Source organism: Pseudophryne corroboree, chromosome 8 (assembly GCF_028390025.1).
Source record: "Pseudophryne corroboree isolate aPseCor3 chromosome 8, aPseCor3.hap2, whole genome shotgun sequence".
In the NCBI taxonomy this organism is placed as follows: Eukaryota; Metazoa; Chordata; class Amphibia; order Anura; family Myobatrachidae; genus Pseudophryne; species Pseudophryne corroboree.
The window spans coordinates 233249697-233266478 of NC_086451.1; the positions used below are offsets into that span (position 1 = coordinate 233249697).

The 16782-nt window shown below is 47.1% G+C and overlaps 1 protein-coding gene across 1 annotated transcript in view; it reads left to right on the plus strand.

Moving 5' to 3' along the window:
* LOC134948856 (START domain-containing protein 10-like) overlaps positions 1-16525 on the plus strand; it is a 92542-nt gene extending 76017 nt beyond the window's left edge. Inside the window, exons 5-6 of the mRNA XM_063937104.1 lie at positions 14876-14928; positions 15113-16525. Of these exons, the coding sequence (XP_063793174.1) occupies positions 14876-14928; positions 15113-15349 (290 nt within the window). The 3' untranslated portion in view covers positions 15350-16525. The remainder of the gene's footprint in view (positions 1-14875; positions 14929-15112) is intronic.
* Positions 16526-16782: the final 257 nt, after the last annotated feature.

The window sequence follows — 16782 nt, forward strand, 5'->3', positions numbered from 1 at the left end:
TTTCAGGAGTGGCGTTAAGACCCACTATTGCCTGTGCATGGATTTCTAAAGCCATAGTAAAGTGGTCATGCACATTACTAGAGGATTTGGATACAATGGATAGAAGTGACATTGAATTGTTTTTACGTAACATACAGGATTCTGCGGGGTTCATGGTGGAATCCATGAAGGACCTGGGTACGCTGATTGCACAGATATCTTCCAGGTCTGTCTGTCTCAGCCCGCAGGGGACTCTGGCTACGCCAATGGTCTGCAGACGCGCGGAATCCCGGAGAAGTGTGGAGAACCTACCCTACACAGGTCAGGCTCTATTTGGGGAAGTGCTGGATGCGTGTATTTCCACGGCAACCGCAGGTAAGTCACCTTTCCTTCCCTCAGCTACACCTTCTATGAAGAAACCATTTTCTTCAGCTGTGTTGTAGTTTTTTCGGACCGCTAAGGCAAAAAAGTTCAAGCCTCCTACCACTTTCTTTAGAGGTGGTCGTGCAAAATCCGAAAGCCTGCACCCGCAGGCTCCCAGGACCAGAGACCTGCTTCTGGTTCCTCAAAATCCTCAGCATGACGGTGGACCGCAAAGCCTGGAGGACGGGCTGATGGGTTCGAGACTCAGACGTTTCAGACACGTCTGGGTGTCGTCCGGCCTGGATCCTGGGTACAGGATATTGTGTACAAGGGGTCCAGACTGGAGTTTCAAGAACTCCAGCCTCACGATTCTTCAAATTAGGCTTGCCAGCTTTGCTGACAGACACGGCTATCCTACAGGAAGCCATCCTAAAATTGGAAAAGCCACAGGTCATTGTCCCAGTTCCACCTCATATGCAAAACAAGGGTTATTATTCAAACCTTTTCGTGGTACCGAAACTGGATGGTTCGGTTAGATCAATTTTGAACTTGAAATCATTGAACCCTTACCTAATGGTGTTCAGATTCAAAATGGAGTCTCCCAGTGATTTCAGGTCTGGAGGAGGGAGAGTTTCTGGTATCCCTGGATATCAAGGATGCGTACGTCCACATTCCGATTTGGCTGCCGCACCAGGCTTATCTCAGATTTGCACTATTAGACAGTCACTATCAATTTCAGGCACTGCCATTCGGCCTCTCCACAACACCGACTGTGTTCACCAAGGTGATGGCAGAGATGATGTTTCTCCTCCGCAGAAAGGGGTGAACATAATCCCATATCTGGACAATCTGCTGATAAAGGCATTGTCCAGGGAGAAGTTGTTGCAGTCCATTGTTCTCGCGACTCATCTGCTCAGGGAACATGGTTGGATCATGAACCTTCCAAAATCACATTTGGAGCCGACAAGGAGGTTGTCTTTTCTGGGAATGATCCTCGACACGTAAGTGCAGATGGTGTTTCTGCCAGAGGAGAAAGCGTTGGTGATTCAAACAATGGTCCGGGGCGTCCTGAAGCCAGCCCGGGTGTCGGTTCATCAGTGTATTCGCCTTTTGGACAAGATGGTGGCCTCTTACGAGGCTCTACAGTACGGAAGGTTTCATGCTCGGTCCTTCCAACTGGATCTCCTGGACAAGTGGCCGGGATCTCATCTATACATGCACCAGAGAATACATCTGTCGCCGAAAGCCAGGATTTCGCTTGTCTGGTGGCTGCAACTCCCTCACCTTCTGGATGACCACAGGTTCGGGATTCAGGACTGGATCCTTCTAACCACGGATGCATGTCTCCTGGGCTGGGGCTCAGTCACTCAAGGGGAAACCTTCCAAGGAAGGTGGTCAAGCCTGGAATCCAGCCTTCCAATAAACATTCTGAAACTAATAGCCATCTACAACGGTCTTCTCCAAGCGGCTTATCTTCTGCGAGATCAAGTCATTCAAGTGCAGTCGGGCAATGTAACGATGGTGGCCTATATAAACCGACAGGTCGGAACGAAGAGCAGAGCTGCAATGTCAGAGGTAACAAGAATCCTCCTCTGGGCAGAAAAGCACGCTTTGGCGATTTCAGCAATCTTCATTCCAGGAGTAGACGACTGGGAAGCGGACTTCCTCAGCAGACACGATCTCCATCCAGGGGAGTGGGGACTCCATCCAGAGGTGTTCACGGAGGTAACAGATCTTTGGGGTGTACCTCAAATAGACATGATGGCCTCTCGTCTCAACAAGAAGCTTTGGAGGTATTGTTCCAGGTCACGGGACCCGCAAGCCGTGGCGGTGGACGCCCTGGTGACTCCGTGGGTGTTCCAGTCGGTGTACGTGTTTCCTCCACTTCCACTCATTCCAAGAGTTCTAAAACTCATAAGGAGAACGAGTTCAGGCAATCTTCATTGCTCCAGACTGGCCAAGGATGACTTGGTATGCGGATCTTCTGGATCTAATGCTGGAAGATCCGAGGCCTCTTCCTCTTTGGGGGGACCTGCTACAGCAGGGGCCGTTTGCTTATCAAGACTTACCGCTGCTACGTTTGACGGCATGGAGGTTGAACATCAGATATTAGCTCAGAAGGGCATTCCGAACTAGGGTATTCCTACCCTGATACAGACTAGGAAAGGAGTAACATCTAAACATTACCATCGTATTTGGAAAAAATATGTATCTTGGTGTGAGTCCAAGAAGTTTCCTACGGTGGAGTTTCAGCTGGGACGGTTTCTCCTCTTCCTTCAGGCAGGTGTGGATATGCGCCTGAGGTTGGGATCTGTGAAGGTCCAGATTTCGGCCTTATCCATTTTCTTCCAGAAACAATTGGCTGCCCTCCCAGAGGTTCAGACTTTTTTTTTGAAGGGAGTTCTGCACATCCAGCCTCCCTTTGTGCCACCTACGGCGCCCTGGGATCTTAACGTGGTGTTGCAGTTCCTCCAATCGGATTGGTTTGAGCCTCTACAGGAGGTTGAGGTCAAGTTTCTCACGTGGAAGGCTGTCACTTTGTTGGCCTTAGCTTTTGCTGTCTGAGTTGGGGGCTTTGTCCTGTAAAAGCCCCTACTTGATCTTCCATGAAGATAGAGTTGAGCTCCCGACACGTCCAGCAGTTCCTTCCGAAGGTTGTCGGCTTTTCATATCAACCAACCTATTGTGGTGCCAGTTGCAACTGACTCCTCAATATCATCAAAATCCTTAGATGTTATAAGGGCTCTGAAAATCTATGTGAAGAGGACTGCTCGTCACAGAAAATCGGACTCTGTTTGTCCTGTATGATCCCAGGAAAATTGGGTGTCCTGCTTCTAAGCAGACAATCTCTCGCTGGATCAGGTTCACTATCCAGCATGCGTATTCCACGGCAGGATTGCCGTTGTCCAAAATCTTTTAAAACCCACTCTACTCGTAAGGTGGGTTCTTCCTGGGCGGCGGCCTGGGGTGTCTCGGCTTTACAGCTTTGCCGAGCAGCTACTTGGTCAGGGTCGAACACGTTTGCTAAGTTCTACAAGTTCGATACTTTGGCCTCTGAGGACCTAAAGTTTTGGTCAATCTGTTCTGCAGGAGCCTTCGCGCTCTCCCTCCCGTTCTGGGAGCTTTGGTACATCCCCATGGTACTAATGTGGACCCCAGCATCCTCTAGGACGTAAGAGAAAATAAGATTTTGTTACCTACCGGTATATCCTTTTCTCGTAGTCCGTAGAGGATCCTGGGCGCCCGCCCAGTGCGTCGTTATTCTGTAGTGATTTATTGGTTCAGTACTGCTTTGTTCTTGGTTAAGTAATATTGTTCAGCTGTTGCTGATTTTTCAAGCTGGTTAGCTTGGTTTGCCTTGTATGTGTGAGCTGGTGTGAATCTCGCCACTATCTGTGTAAAATCCTTCTCTCGAAGTTGCTCCTCCACAAAACCTACTGAATCACCAATTGTACTGGTACCATGGGGTTTTATAGAGAGGTGGGAGCATTTAGGCTATTTTACAAATTCTGCCTTACTAAGGCTCTGGAATTGTACCCAGCAGAGCACTTCTTTGTCTGAGGTAAATTGTGTGCTGGTCTCATTCCTCTCTGTGTCACTCCATTCAGGCTGTGTGCGGTTTACTCTGTTATTTCACTCTCCTGTGTTTTCAGTGAACTGTTATTTCACTGAACTCTGTGTGTTTCTGCTAAATCAGAATGTCTGGGAAGAAGGCTGTGTGTCCCTCATGCAACACTAAGTTTTCCCCTTCACCAGCGAGATCTCTCCTATGTACCCAGTGTTCTCTACCTTCACAGGGTAGTAGCGTTCAGGAACCATAGTGGTTAGAATCATTTAAAGGAATGATTAATATAAATACAGAGTTGGCTACTGCCAGACAGGAAAGGCAGACCCTTAAAAAATCTGAGGCTACTCAGCCCCCCCTGCTGGACTCTCATAAATGCACGCTCCCACATGTGCTCCAATCTGACTCTGATAATGACATGGCAGATATGGATGACTGGAAGGGGGATATCGAGGGTGATAATACTCTCTCAGCTTGTGGAGGCTCTGATCTATTCTATTAGGGAAGTCTTCAACATACCTGAGGAAGAATTGTTTTTTAATATAAAACCAAAATCTTCTGCCACCTTCCCTATATCCAAGGAATTAAACTCACTCTTTAAAGAGGCGTGGGTCAATCCTGACAAAAAAATTCAAACACCTAAATGGTTACTGAATTATTTTCCTTTCCCACTGAGGATAGGAAAGTATGTGAAAAACCCCTGTGTGTGGATACTTTGGTGTCCAGGCTGTCACGTAAGAATGTGCTGCCTGTAACTGGGGCTATCTTTCTCAAAGATCCGGCTGACCGTAAAATTGAGACTACACTCAAATCAATTTTATACAGCAGTGGGCATAGCACAGAGGCCCACTACTGCTTGCGGTTGGATTACAAGGGCCATGGTGAAATGGTCTGATAATATAATAGAGGGGTTTGACACTCTACAGTACCTCAGGATGAGATTCTGACTCTACTACATCCTATCCAGGATGCTGCAAATTTTAGGAGTGAGGCGATCAAAGAAATAGGCCTCATCAATGCCCGTTCCACAACAATGGCGGTCTCTGTTCGCAGGGCTCTGTGGCTGCGTCAATGGTCAGCGGATGCTGATTCCTTGAAAGGCGTGGAAAATCTTCCTTTTACAGGGGATGCCTTGTTCGGGGCAGAACTGAACAAGTGGATTTCTCAAGCGACGGCGGGGAAGTCTACCTATCTGCCTTCTGCTGCGCCTCCTGCTAGGCGTCCCTATCCTGGGCCCTCACTGCAGTCCTTTTGTGTGGCCAGATTTAGAGGTAGAGCCAGAGGTGCCTCAGATGCAGCTAGGGGAAATAGAGGTAAGTTTCGCAAACCAGCGGCTGCTGGATCTCTGGACCAGACCTCCGGATCCTGATCCACTAAGCCCTCAACGTGACGGTTGGCCCCGGCTGCAGGGAGACTTTCAGGTGGGTGTTTGTCTTCAACACTTCGCCCACGTGTGGGCGAACTCCTGCCGGGACCCTTCGGTGAAGGACCTCCTATCCCAGGGGTACCGATTTGGAATTTCAAGCACTACCTCCTCCCAGATTCTTCAAGTCCAGCTTACCAGCTTCACCTGTAGCAAGAGTTACCTTGCAAGACGCCATTCAAAAACTACTACAAAGGTTATTGTTCCAGTGCCTCCTCTGTTGCACAACAGGGGATTTTATTCCAGTATATTTGTGGTACCGAAGCCGGACTGTTCGGTACGGCTGATCTTGAACCTCAAATCTCTGTTCAAGATGGAATTCCTAAGTGTGGTCGTCTCTGGTCTGGAGGAAGGGGAATTCTTGATGTCCCTGGATGTCAAGGATGCGTATCTACACCTCCCGATATAGCCCCATCTTCAAGCTTATCTAAGATTCGCTGGACTGGACCACCACTTCCAGTTTCAGGCCTTACCCTTTGGTCTCTCCACAGCCCCAAGGGTGTTCACAAAAGTCATGACTGAGATGATGAATCAACTCTGCATGTTTGGAGTCAACATAGTTCCCTACTTGGACGATCTCCTGATAAAGGCGGTGTCCAGGGAGAGTCTGCTGAACAGCATCAACTTGGCTACTCTCCTTCTTACGTATCATGGTTGGATCCTACATTTCCAGAAATCTCACCTGGAACCGTCACAAAGGATCCAGTTCCTGGGAATGATACTGGATACGGTGTCGCAGAAGGTGTTCTTCCCCATGGACAAGGCATTGACAATCCAGGCTATGGTCTGCTCGGTGCTCAGACCTCGCACGGTCTCTGTTCACCTTTGCATCTGCCTACTGGGAAAGATGGTGGCCTCCTACGAGGCAATCCAGTACGGCAGGTTCCATGCCCGTCCGTTCCTGCTAGATCTGCTGGACAAGTGGTTAGTCTCACCTACATATGCACCAGAGTATAGCTCTGTCGCCAAGAGCACGGATCTCCCTATTATGGTGGCTACAAGTCTCTCACCTTGTGGAGGGTCGGAGTTTCAGTACCCAATTTTGGACTCTATTGATAACGGATGCCAGCCTCCGAGGTTGGGGGGCAGTGACCCTGGGGGCTCAGTTCCAGGGAAAGTGGTCGAGTCAGGAATCTGCACTCCTGATAAATGTTCTGGAACTCAGGGCAATTTACAATGCTCTTCTGCAGGCCTCCTATCTTCTCTGAAACCAGGCCATTCAGGTAAGTCGGACAACACAACAACGGTGGCGTACATAAACCGACAGGGAGGAACAAAAAGCAGGGCTACAATGCAAGCGGTATCACGGATACTTCTCTGGGCAGAAGCCAACGCAAGGGCCATCTCGGCCATATTCATTCCAGGCGTGGACAATTGAGAAGCGGACTTCCTCAGCAGGCACGACCTTCTTCCAGGGTAATAGCTAATTCACCGGTGGGGCTGTCCACAGATAGACCTGATGGCTTCACGTCTCAACAAGAAGCTCAGTTGTTACTGTTCCAGAATGAGGGATCCGCAGGCTGCAGCTGTGGACGCTCTGACGGCACCGTGGACTTTCTTTTTCATCCACTAGGGGTCACTGGAGTACTCTTGGGATATGGACGGTTCCGCAGGAACAAGGCACTGAATAAATTAAATGGAACTACTCCTCCCCTCCATATCCCAGAGTACCTCAGTGTTTTTTCTGTGCTCATAGTAGCAACAAGGCTTGTGTGGAGCTTATCCACACTTATTGGAATTTTTTGATTTTTCTTTTTTCAACTTTTCCACATCCCTTCCCCCTTCCAATAGGCGTGGGTCCGGGATAGTGGAAGCTGCTACAAGCAGCTGTGGCGTGTCGGTCCTCTCTAAAAGAGCTCCCTAACAACCACGTGCAGGACTACCTGCAGGAAAGGCTGGACGGAGCTTACAGAAGAAGCCCCGTCATAGCCCCTCACCACAGGAGTCCAGGTATGTTGGGGACGGGGTGGTCAGCTCACGCTGCCGCCCCGCTGTGTGGGGACACTGTGATTATGTGTGAGCCGCCCGCCGCCGCTACCTGGTTACCGCTATGCTGCCTCCCGCCGCTCCCTGAGCCGCGCTGGCCACGTTCTCCATGCATAGGCCACTCCACGGCTCTATGCAGCGCGCTCCCCGGCTCCCGCTACCGCTTCCCGGCTCCCTCTTCAGCTCGTATGTAAGCCTCGGCTCCGTGTAATAGAGAGCGGTACACGGAGCACGGGGGGGGGGGGGGGGGAGCACACAGCAAGGAGGGAGAAGTGTGCTCTTAGCAGCAGCAGCGCTGTATGTGTTATTAGAATAAGCTATTAAGCCTTTTTTAACAGGATTCACTTATAATGTGCAGATTGGTTAGAGTGTAGGTCTTACACTAACATTGTAAGCCTGTCATAGGTTTGAATACAACATAAGTATGTTTTTATTTAAATCTGTTGGATAAGTTATAAGTCTGCACTTTGTGTTATACTGTAAGCATGGGGGGGCCATATTTAACCATGCTTCCAGTTTCTTCCTGTTGTGTTTCCAGAATTTCCTGTACTACATCTCTACTCCATTGAAGGCGCAGGGGTGTTAGGGGGAATTTGGGATCAGGTTTCATATTGCTGGCGTGCACTGCACTTGGCCAGATATAGATATATATATATATATATATATATATATATATAATATGACACCTTAGTGCTATTTACTGAGTCAGGCAAGTTGTCTGTCTTTGTATTTTGTATTGTCTGTCTGCATAATGAGTAAGGCACCAGCAAAAACTAAAAAGCAGTTTCACTGCAAGGTCTGTAACAGTGTGGTACCGGATGGATCTACCACATGTACAGTATGTTTTGTGAATTCAGCTACAAATACAATTTCCGCTCTGGTTTCAAAGCCAGTTTCATCCCCGGACCCTCCATGGGCTATGCTAGCAGATGTCCTGGCTGGATTGCAATCAGAACTGGCCGCCACTCGGCAAGAGCGGGAGGCGGCAAGATCGGAGTCTAGGGTGAGACCGCTAGAACAACCGGAGGGGTCTCAGCCTTTCCAAAGGTCCAAGTCCTCTTTGGGTAGAAGGGATAAGTTTCATTTGTCTTATGATTTACCAGTTTCTGCTATGTTGCTTTCTGACGATTCTATGCCAGACCTCACTGCGCAAGATGAGGGTGAGGAGGGCGAAGTAGACCAGCAGTCAGATGGTAACGATTTTGACAGCCCGGGCATTGATAATCTCATCAGAGCGGTGCGTCAGTCTCTGACGTTTACAAAAACTGAGGAGCCTCTGACAAATGATGAGGTCGTCTTTACTAAACGACAGAGAACTCCAATATGTTTTCCTGTTTCGGAATCTCTTAAGATGTTACTAGAAACACGAAAGAATCCGGATAAACGGTTTTCTATACCTCGCAGAATTAAGTCTAGTTACCCGTTTCCAGAGTCTGTGACAGCTACATGGGAGAATCCGCCATTGGTGGATTCGTCTGTGTCTAAACTTAAAAAGAAATTAACCATACCAGTACCAACTGCTACTACGCTTAAGGACCCTTCGGACCGTAAAATAGAAGCTATGCTAAAGTCCATGTATATAGCAGCAGGAGTGTTGCTTAGACCTGGGTTGGTTGGCATTTGGGTAACTAAGGCACTAATGGTATGGATAACAGAACTCAAGTCTGCGCTAAGTGATGATCACCTTATACTTCTCGCTGATCAAATCTGGGAAGCTGTTGACTATCTATGTACAGCTTCTACTGACGTCTGTCAGCTCACTTTTCGCCTTTCATCATCGCTAGTTACAGCACGACGAGCACTCTGGCTGTGTTCTTGGCAAGTGGAGGCGGAGGTCAAAAAGGTATAGAGGCATTACCTTACGGTGGCGAGAAGTTGTTTGGTCCTGAATTGGAAAAATGGATTTCTGAGGCCACGGGAGGAAAGTCTGTTTTCTTACCATTGCCTCCAACAGTACCTAGATGGAGATATTCTGGACCTGCGTTCAAATCCTTTAGACCTCAGTCCTTTCGCGGGCGTGGCAGAGGAACGGCCACACCTGGTAGACGAGGTCGGGGACGTGGTTTCCAACAAACAAACACCAGTCGTCAGGACGCTAAGGTCACCGACAAGCCAGTGGCATGACGGGCTCCCAGCCCATCTCTGATCTCCAATTGTGGGAGCACGCCTTCAGACGTTCCAGTTGGCGTGGCTTCAGACGTCCACAGATGGGTGGATCCGCAATTTAGTGTTAAAAGGTTACAAAATAGAGTTCGACTGTCTCCTGCCAATGCGGTTTTTCAAGACAGAACTGCCTGTGTCGGACGACAAGAAGGCGGTTCTGCAGATTGCCATTCAGTCTCTGCTGGATGCAGCAGTTTTGATTCCGGTCCCTGTACACCAACAAGGTCAGGGTTATTATTCCAGTCTGTTTGTGGTACCAAAGCCGGATGGCTCGGTCAGGCCAATATTGAACTTAAAGGGTCTCAATCAGTACGTCACTTACTACAGATTCAAGATGGAATCTCTGCGTTCAGTAATTGCAGGTCTAGAGCCACAGGAATTCATGATTGCACTGGATCTCAAGGATGCGTACTTACACATTCCGATTTGGCCACCTCATCAGAGGTTCTTGCGGTTTGCAATACGGCAGAACCATTACCAGTTTCAGGCTCTACCGTTTGGCCTCTCGTCAGTGCCTCGGGTATTCACCAAGGTGATGTCTGTGATGATAGCTCATCTCAGATCCCTGGGAGTGATAATTGTTCCGTACTTGGACGATTTGCTCATCAAAGCTCCGTCTCAACAAATGCTCCTCCAACAGGCGTTGCTAACATACAATGTACTGGTTCACCACGGTTGGATTGTCAACTTCAAGAAATCACATCTAATTCCGTCTCAACGACTTCAATTCCTAGGTATGATTCTCGATACGGTAAATCAAAGAATTTACCTACCAGAACAGAAAGTACAGGTCATTCGTCATCTGGTACAATTGGTGCTCAAGCCACGCACAGTCTCGGTTCATTTGTGCATTCGCCTCTTAGGCACAATGGTGGCGGCTTTCGAAGCGCTTTAGTTCGGAAGATTTCACTCACATCCTTTTCAACTGGATGTGCTCGCACAGTGGTCGGGCTCGCATCTGCAGATTCACCATAGGGTGAGGTTGTCGCCACGGGCCAGAGTGTCTCTACTCTGGTGGCTCAAAGTACACAATCTAACCGCAGGGAAACGGTTCGGCGCTTGGAATTGGATAATTCTCACGGCAGACGCGAGTCTCAGAGGTTGGGGAGCTGTAGTTCAAAATTATCAGTTCCAGGGTCTCTGGGCGGATCACGAAAGATTGCTGTCTATAAATGTCCTGGAACTCCGGGCAATTTACAATGCGCTACGACAAGCAGTGCACATGCTTCGGTCTCTGACTGTTCAGGTGCAGTCAGACAATGCGACGGCGGTCGCATACATCAACAAACAAGGAGGAACGAAAAGCCGCATGGCAATGCGGGAAGTAGCTCGAATCCTCAGTTGGGCCGAGTATCACCAAGTGATATTGTCGGTAGTGTTCATTCCGGGAGTTGACAACTGGGAGGCGGATTATCTCAGCCTTCGGGATTTTCATCCAGGAGAATGGGCATTAAATCCAGAGGTGTTTCACATGCTGGTCCAGAGGTGGGGTTACCCTCAAGTGGACCTGATGGTATCTCGCCACAATCATCAAACGCCCCAGTACATGTCCAGAACGAGAGGTCCAAAGGCAGTGGCGGTGGATGCTCTCACAATCGCGTGGCCGTACAGCCTCGTGTATCTGTTTCCGCTGCTCCCTCTGTTGCTAAAACGGATCAAAAGAGAGTCCGTCACAGTCATACTAGTGGCGCCTCATTGGCCTCGGAGAGCTTGGTTTTCGGATCTCCGCTGACTACTCGCAGGCGATCCCACTACGTCCGGACCTGTTGCAACAGGGTCCATTCCTTTACCCCGATTTAGCGCGGCTGCGTTTGACGGGGTGGCTGTTGAGACAGCCCTCTTAAGAAGAGAGGGCATTCCAGAATCGGTTATACCAACCATGTTACGAGTTAGGAAGCCGGTTACGGCAGCTCATTATTACAGAATTTGGCGTGCCTATATAGGTTGGTGTGTAGCTCGGAAGTTTCCAACTTCATCTTTCAAGTTATCCCGTCTTTTGTTATTTCTACAGATGGGGTTAGATGGAGGACTGCGTTTATCCACACTAAAACTGCAGATATCTGCGTTGTCAATTTACTTTCAAAGAAGATTGGCTCTATTGCCGTCGGTACACACTTTTCTGCAAGGTGTCCTCAGAGTACAGCCTCCATTCACTCCACCTACTGCGCCATGGGACTTGAATCTGGTTTTAGATTTCTTACAGTCTTTATATTTCGAACCCTTACAACAAGTGGATATTAAGTTTCTCACTTGGAAAAAAAATTTCTCCTAGCTTCGGCAAGGCGTGTTTCAGAGTTGGGTGCCTTGTCATGCAAGCCACCGTATTTGGTGTTTCATGATGACAGAGCGGAACTTCGGACGAATCCCGCTTTCCTACCAAAAGTAGTGTCCTCTTTTCACATCAATCAACCAATAGTAGTTCCTGTGTTAACAGGAGATTCTGGAACCTTGGATGTGGCACGCGCACTGGGGGTAATTCCAAGTTGATCGCAGCAGGAAATTTTTTAGCAGTTGGGCAAAACCATGTGCACTGCAGGGGAGGCAGATATAACATTTGCAGAGAGAGTTAGATTTGGGTGGGTTATTTTGTTTCTGTGCAGGGTAAATACTGGCTGCTTTATTTTTACACTGCAATTTAGATTGCACTCACCACACCCAAATCTAACTCTCTCTGCACATGTTAAATCTGCCCCTCCCCCTGCAGTGCACATGGTTTTGCCCAACTGCTAAAAAATGTCCTGCTGCGATCAACTTGGAATTACCCCGACTATGCGTTTATGTATCCCGAACGTCTACAGTTCGTAAGACGGATACGTTGTTTGTTCTCTACGATGCTGCCAAGATGGGTTGGCCAGCTTCTAAGCAGACCTTATCCAGATGGATAAAACTGACCATACGTCAGGCTTACCTTCATGCTAGGTTACAGCCACCTACATTAGTAACAGCTCATTCCACACGTTCTGTGGGAACGTCATCGGCAGCTGGTCGTGGAGCTTCTACGACACAGCTTTGCCGTGCGGCTACATGGTCTTCAGTGCACACGTTTGTGCGCTTTTACAAGTTTGATACTTTTGCGGCATCAGCATCTAGCTTTGGCCGCCTAGTGTTACAGGTGTCAAACAGCTCTCCCGCCCACGGGGGAAGCTTTGGTACGTCCCAAGAGTACTCCAGTGACCCCTAGTGGATGAAAAAGAAAATAGGAATTTGGTACTTACCAGGTAAATCCTTTTCTTTGAATCCATAGGGGGCACTGGACGCCCACCCAGAGCAGTTTTACCTGGCTTGTGGTAAGTTCAGGGAATCTTATGGTAACACACTCTCACCGACTGGTTCAAATTATCAAGTTCTATCGCTTATGGTGTCAACCGTTTAGTTGTCAGTAACGTTATGTGTCAACTTTATTGTTGTCTGTTTTGTTATATGTAATTCTCCATTGTCAACCTCTCTATAGCTCCTGTTCGGCTCAGTAAAAAACACTGAGGTACTCTGGGATATGGAGGGGAGGAGTAGTTCCAAATTTAATTTATTCAGTGCCTTGTTCCTGCGGAACCATCCATATCCCAAGAGTACTCTAGTGCCCCCTATGGATTCAAAGAAAAGGATTTACCTGGTAAGTACCAAAATCTTATTTTCTAGTTCGTGTACTTGTTTCCTCCAATACCTCTCATTCCAGAGTTCTAAAAAGGCTCAAAAGGGAAAACTTTCAAGCAATTCTGATTGCCCTGGATTGGCCTCAGCGGGCCTCGTATGCAGACCTTCTGACCATGTCTCTGGAAGAGCCCTGGCCTCTGCCACTTCTCAAAGATCATCTTCGACAAGGGCCGTTTGTCTATCTAGACTTACTGCGGCTACTTTTGACGGCTTGGAAGTTGAGAGGGAGATTCTAGCCAGGAAAGGTCTTCCCTCAAAGGTTATTTCAACTATGGTTCAAACCCGTAAGGTGGTCACATCTAAACTTTACCACCGTATCTCGAAGAAATGTTTCTTGGTGTGAGGGTAGAAAATATTCTACTGTGCATTTTCATCTTGCCCATTTTCTGCTCTTCCTGCAAGCAGGCGTGATATGGGCCTAAGCTTGAGCTCCATCAAGGTTCAGATCTCGGGTCTCTCCATCTTCTTTCAGAAACAGCTGGCTGTACTTCAGAAAGTACAAACGTTCCTGAAGGGTGTTCTTCGCATCCAACCACCCTTTGTCCCTCCCACGGCTCCGTGGGATCTCAATGTGGTTCTGACCTTTCTCCAGTCGGACTGGTTTGAACCGTTACACAGGATGTTACTTCGCCTGGCCTCGGCGAGGCACGTGTCATAATTGGGGCCTTACCCTGTAAGTGCCCTTTATTTGATTTTTCATGAGGATAGGCCGGAGCTCAGGACTCACCCACAGTTTTTGCCGAAAGTGGTTTAGGCTTTTCACGTTTATTAACCGATAGTGGTTCCAGTACTGCCTGACACATTGGTTGCTCCAAAGTCTTTGGATGTGGTTAGGGCTTTGAGGATTTATGTCAAGAGGACGGCTTGTCACAGGAAGTTTGACTCGCTTTTTGTGCTTTATGACGCTACCAAAATTGGTTATCCTGCTTCTAAGCAGTCCATTGCTCGATGGCTCAGGTTGACGATTCAACAGGCCTATTATTCTGCGGCATTGCCTTTGCCGACTTCTATTCAGGCACACTCCACAAGGTTGGTAGGTTCTTCTTGGGCGGCTGCCCAGGGCGTCTCGGCATTACAGTTGTGCCGATCTGCTACTTGGTCTGGTTCAAACACGTTTGTGAAGTTCTGTAGGTTCGATGCCTTGGCCGGTGATGACCTTCAGTTTGGTCAGGCAGTTTTGCAGGGGTCTCATCACTCGCCCACCTGTTCTGGGAGCTTTGGGACTTCCCCATGGTAACTACGTTTCCCAGTATCCCTAAGTACGTTAGAGAAAATAGGAATTTAATACCTACCGGTAATTCCTTTTCTCGTAGTCTCGAAGGGGATACTGAGCGCCTGCCTCAGTGCTTCGTTTACTTGCTTACCTGGTTGTAAGTTTCTTGGTTGGGTCTGCTCTTGCTGTCCCTGTTCCTTGTTCTGGTTGGCGTTGCTATCCTTCGGTTTGGGTAGCACTGCTCCCTTTTTGTTGTTGTGTGTTGGTTCGTTGCCTCATTGCTGTTTATGTGTATATATCCTTCTCTCAAAGTATGACCATCTCCTCGTGCACAGTTTTCTTAGACAGAGTCTGCAGGAGGGGCATAGAGGGGAAGAGCCAGCACACACTATTGATTTCTCAAAGTGCCAGGCTCCAAGGACCCGATCTATATCCCATGGTAACTACGTTTCCCAGTATCCCCTACGGACTACGAGAAAAGGAATTACTGGTAGGTATTAAATTCCTAATTTTGTTTTTTTTCTCTATTAAGGTTCCTTACCAAAATGGGTGGTGAATAAATCTTCACAGTATTTGGCACCAAAGGTACGAAGTCGTTGGTAATCTATATCTTATCTGGTTGTTCTGTCACAGTAGGTCAGATGCCAGATTCATGTCACTCTTCATTATTCACTTTCCTGGTTTACTTCAACTATGTTTTACTGTTTTAGCGTCTGCCTATCCACTGATTCTCTCCTTGGTACTCTTCTGTTGATCCCTTCTAATTCAGATTCTGCGGAAACTGCACAAGGCGTGCTTACAATATCCAGCCTGGAAAAAGAAAAACAAGCCTGAGTTTAAGCCGTGGCTAAATCCAGAACAGAACACACTACCTCGCATATCCCTTAATGAGCTCTCACTGCAGCGAGCGGAGTCCCTTGAACACGTGGACGAAAGTCAGCTGTGTGAGGTGGCAGAGCACAGAGGAGACAACAGTGATGAGGAGGAGAAGGTGTCTAAGAGATAAATCCGATAAGAACTGACCGCATTTTAGCGGGAACTGTAGTCCAATTACCATTTTCTTTACAGGTTGCGTAAAACAAACTAATCAACTTAATTAATTAGGAAAAATTTTGTCTATGTGATTTATACAGTATGTTATATTGCCACTGGTCTTCCATAGTTAAGTGCTGCCATTATAGTTAATGAAGCATAGCTACAAGCAGACAGCAGCTGCTGACTTTAGGGCAGTTTTTCCCAACCTCAGTCTCTTGTTTTAAGAATAGCCACACTTGAGCACGGGTGACTTAATCAGTGCCTCAGTTATTTTGATTTAACTATCAGTGCTGAATCCTGGATATCACTAAAACCTGGAATATTAATGTGATTTGAGGACCAGGGTTGGGAAACACTGCTTCATGGACTTCAGAAAGGTATTCTCCCTCATTCTATGACATTTTTATTCATATTCTGTAAACGGTGCACTTACCCAGAAACCTGAGGAACTATTGTTCTTGCTACCAAGGATAGCCTTACATCATACCGTATATGTACAAGTGATATTTCATTTTGTCCTAACATACTCTATAGTGATTTGTATCTAAAATGTTGGTACTGTTTAACAAAGTTGGTTGCTAATTGGTGCAGCAAATAATGGGCAAAAATAAATACAGTAAATAGTAGCCAGTCATGTGACCAGATACAACATCTGTCTGAATTGGTCAACTATGTGGGTGGCAAAATTTAACAGATCTGGTCTCTCAGCATCTGTAGCAGCTGCCTTGGGATATTTAAGTCTTCCACTTTTTTCCCACCAAACTGATATTTCAGTAAGCTGGTAACTACAGCAGATTTAGATTAAAGTTCATAGATTGTTTGTAACCATAAATAATGCATTATATAGTATGGGCTTTATAAGTTCTGACCAGATACGTGTCTTGCAGAAATGTTCTTCCCCTAAGAACCAGGAAGGAAGGGGGAAAAAACCACTCCTTTATGGGGGCACACTTTTAAAGTAGAAATATTTTTAAAATATAACTGTTATTTTTATCATTAAAAATGCAAACATGTAAGACTTGTGTACAAAGGGTAATGTGAGTGATCTAAAAGAACCCACACACTGGATAAAAAGAGTATTAAATAAATAAGGAAGGAATTTCACCTCTTACTTCTAAAAAAAAAAAAAAAGCATATTCACACCTGACTCGTAATCAGAGAACATTAGGGGGATAAATGTCTCCAAATACAGTAACTTCTGTTGACTGGAGTAAGGAAGACAGCGGACCAATTAAATACTATATAACAAAGCACATTTCTTAGTAAATAGTGGTCTGCAGTAACCAAAGGTAAATGACATTGATAGATTTAAGCACTCTCAAATCTCAGAAGTGTAAATACCTACCATGTAACAGTTGAGCTACGTATGTTTTAATATTTAGCAGTTAAACATTGTTTCAATAT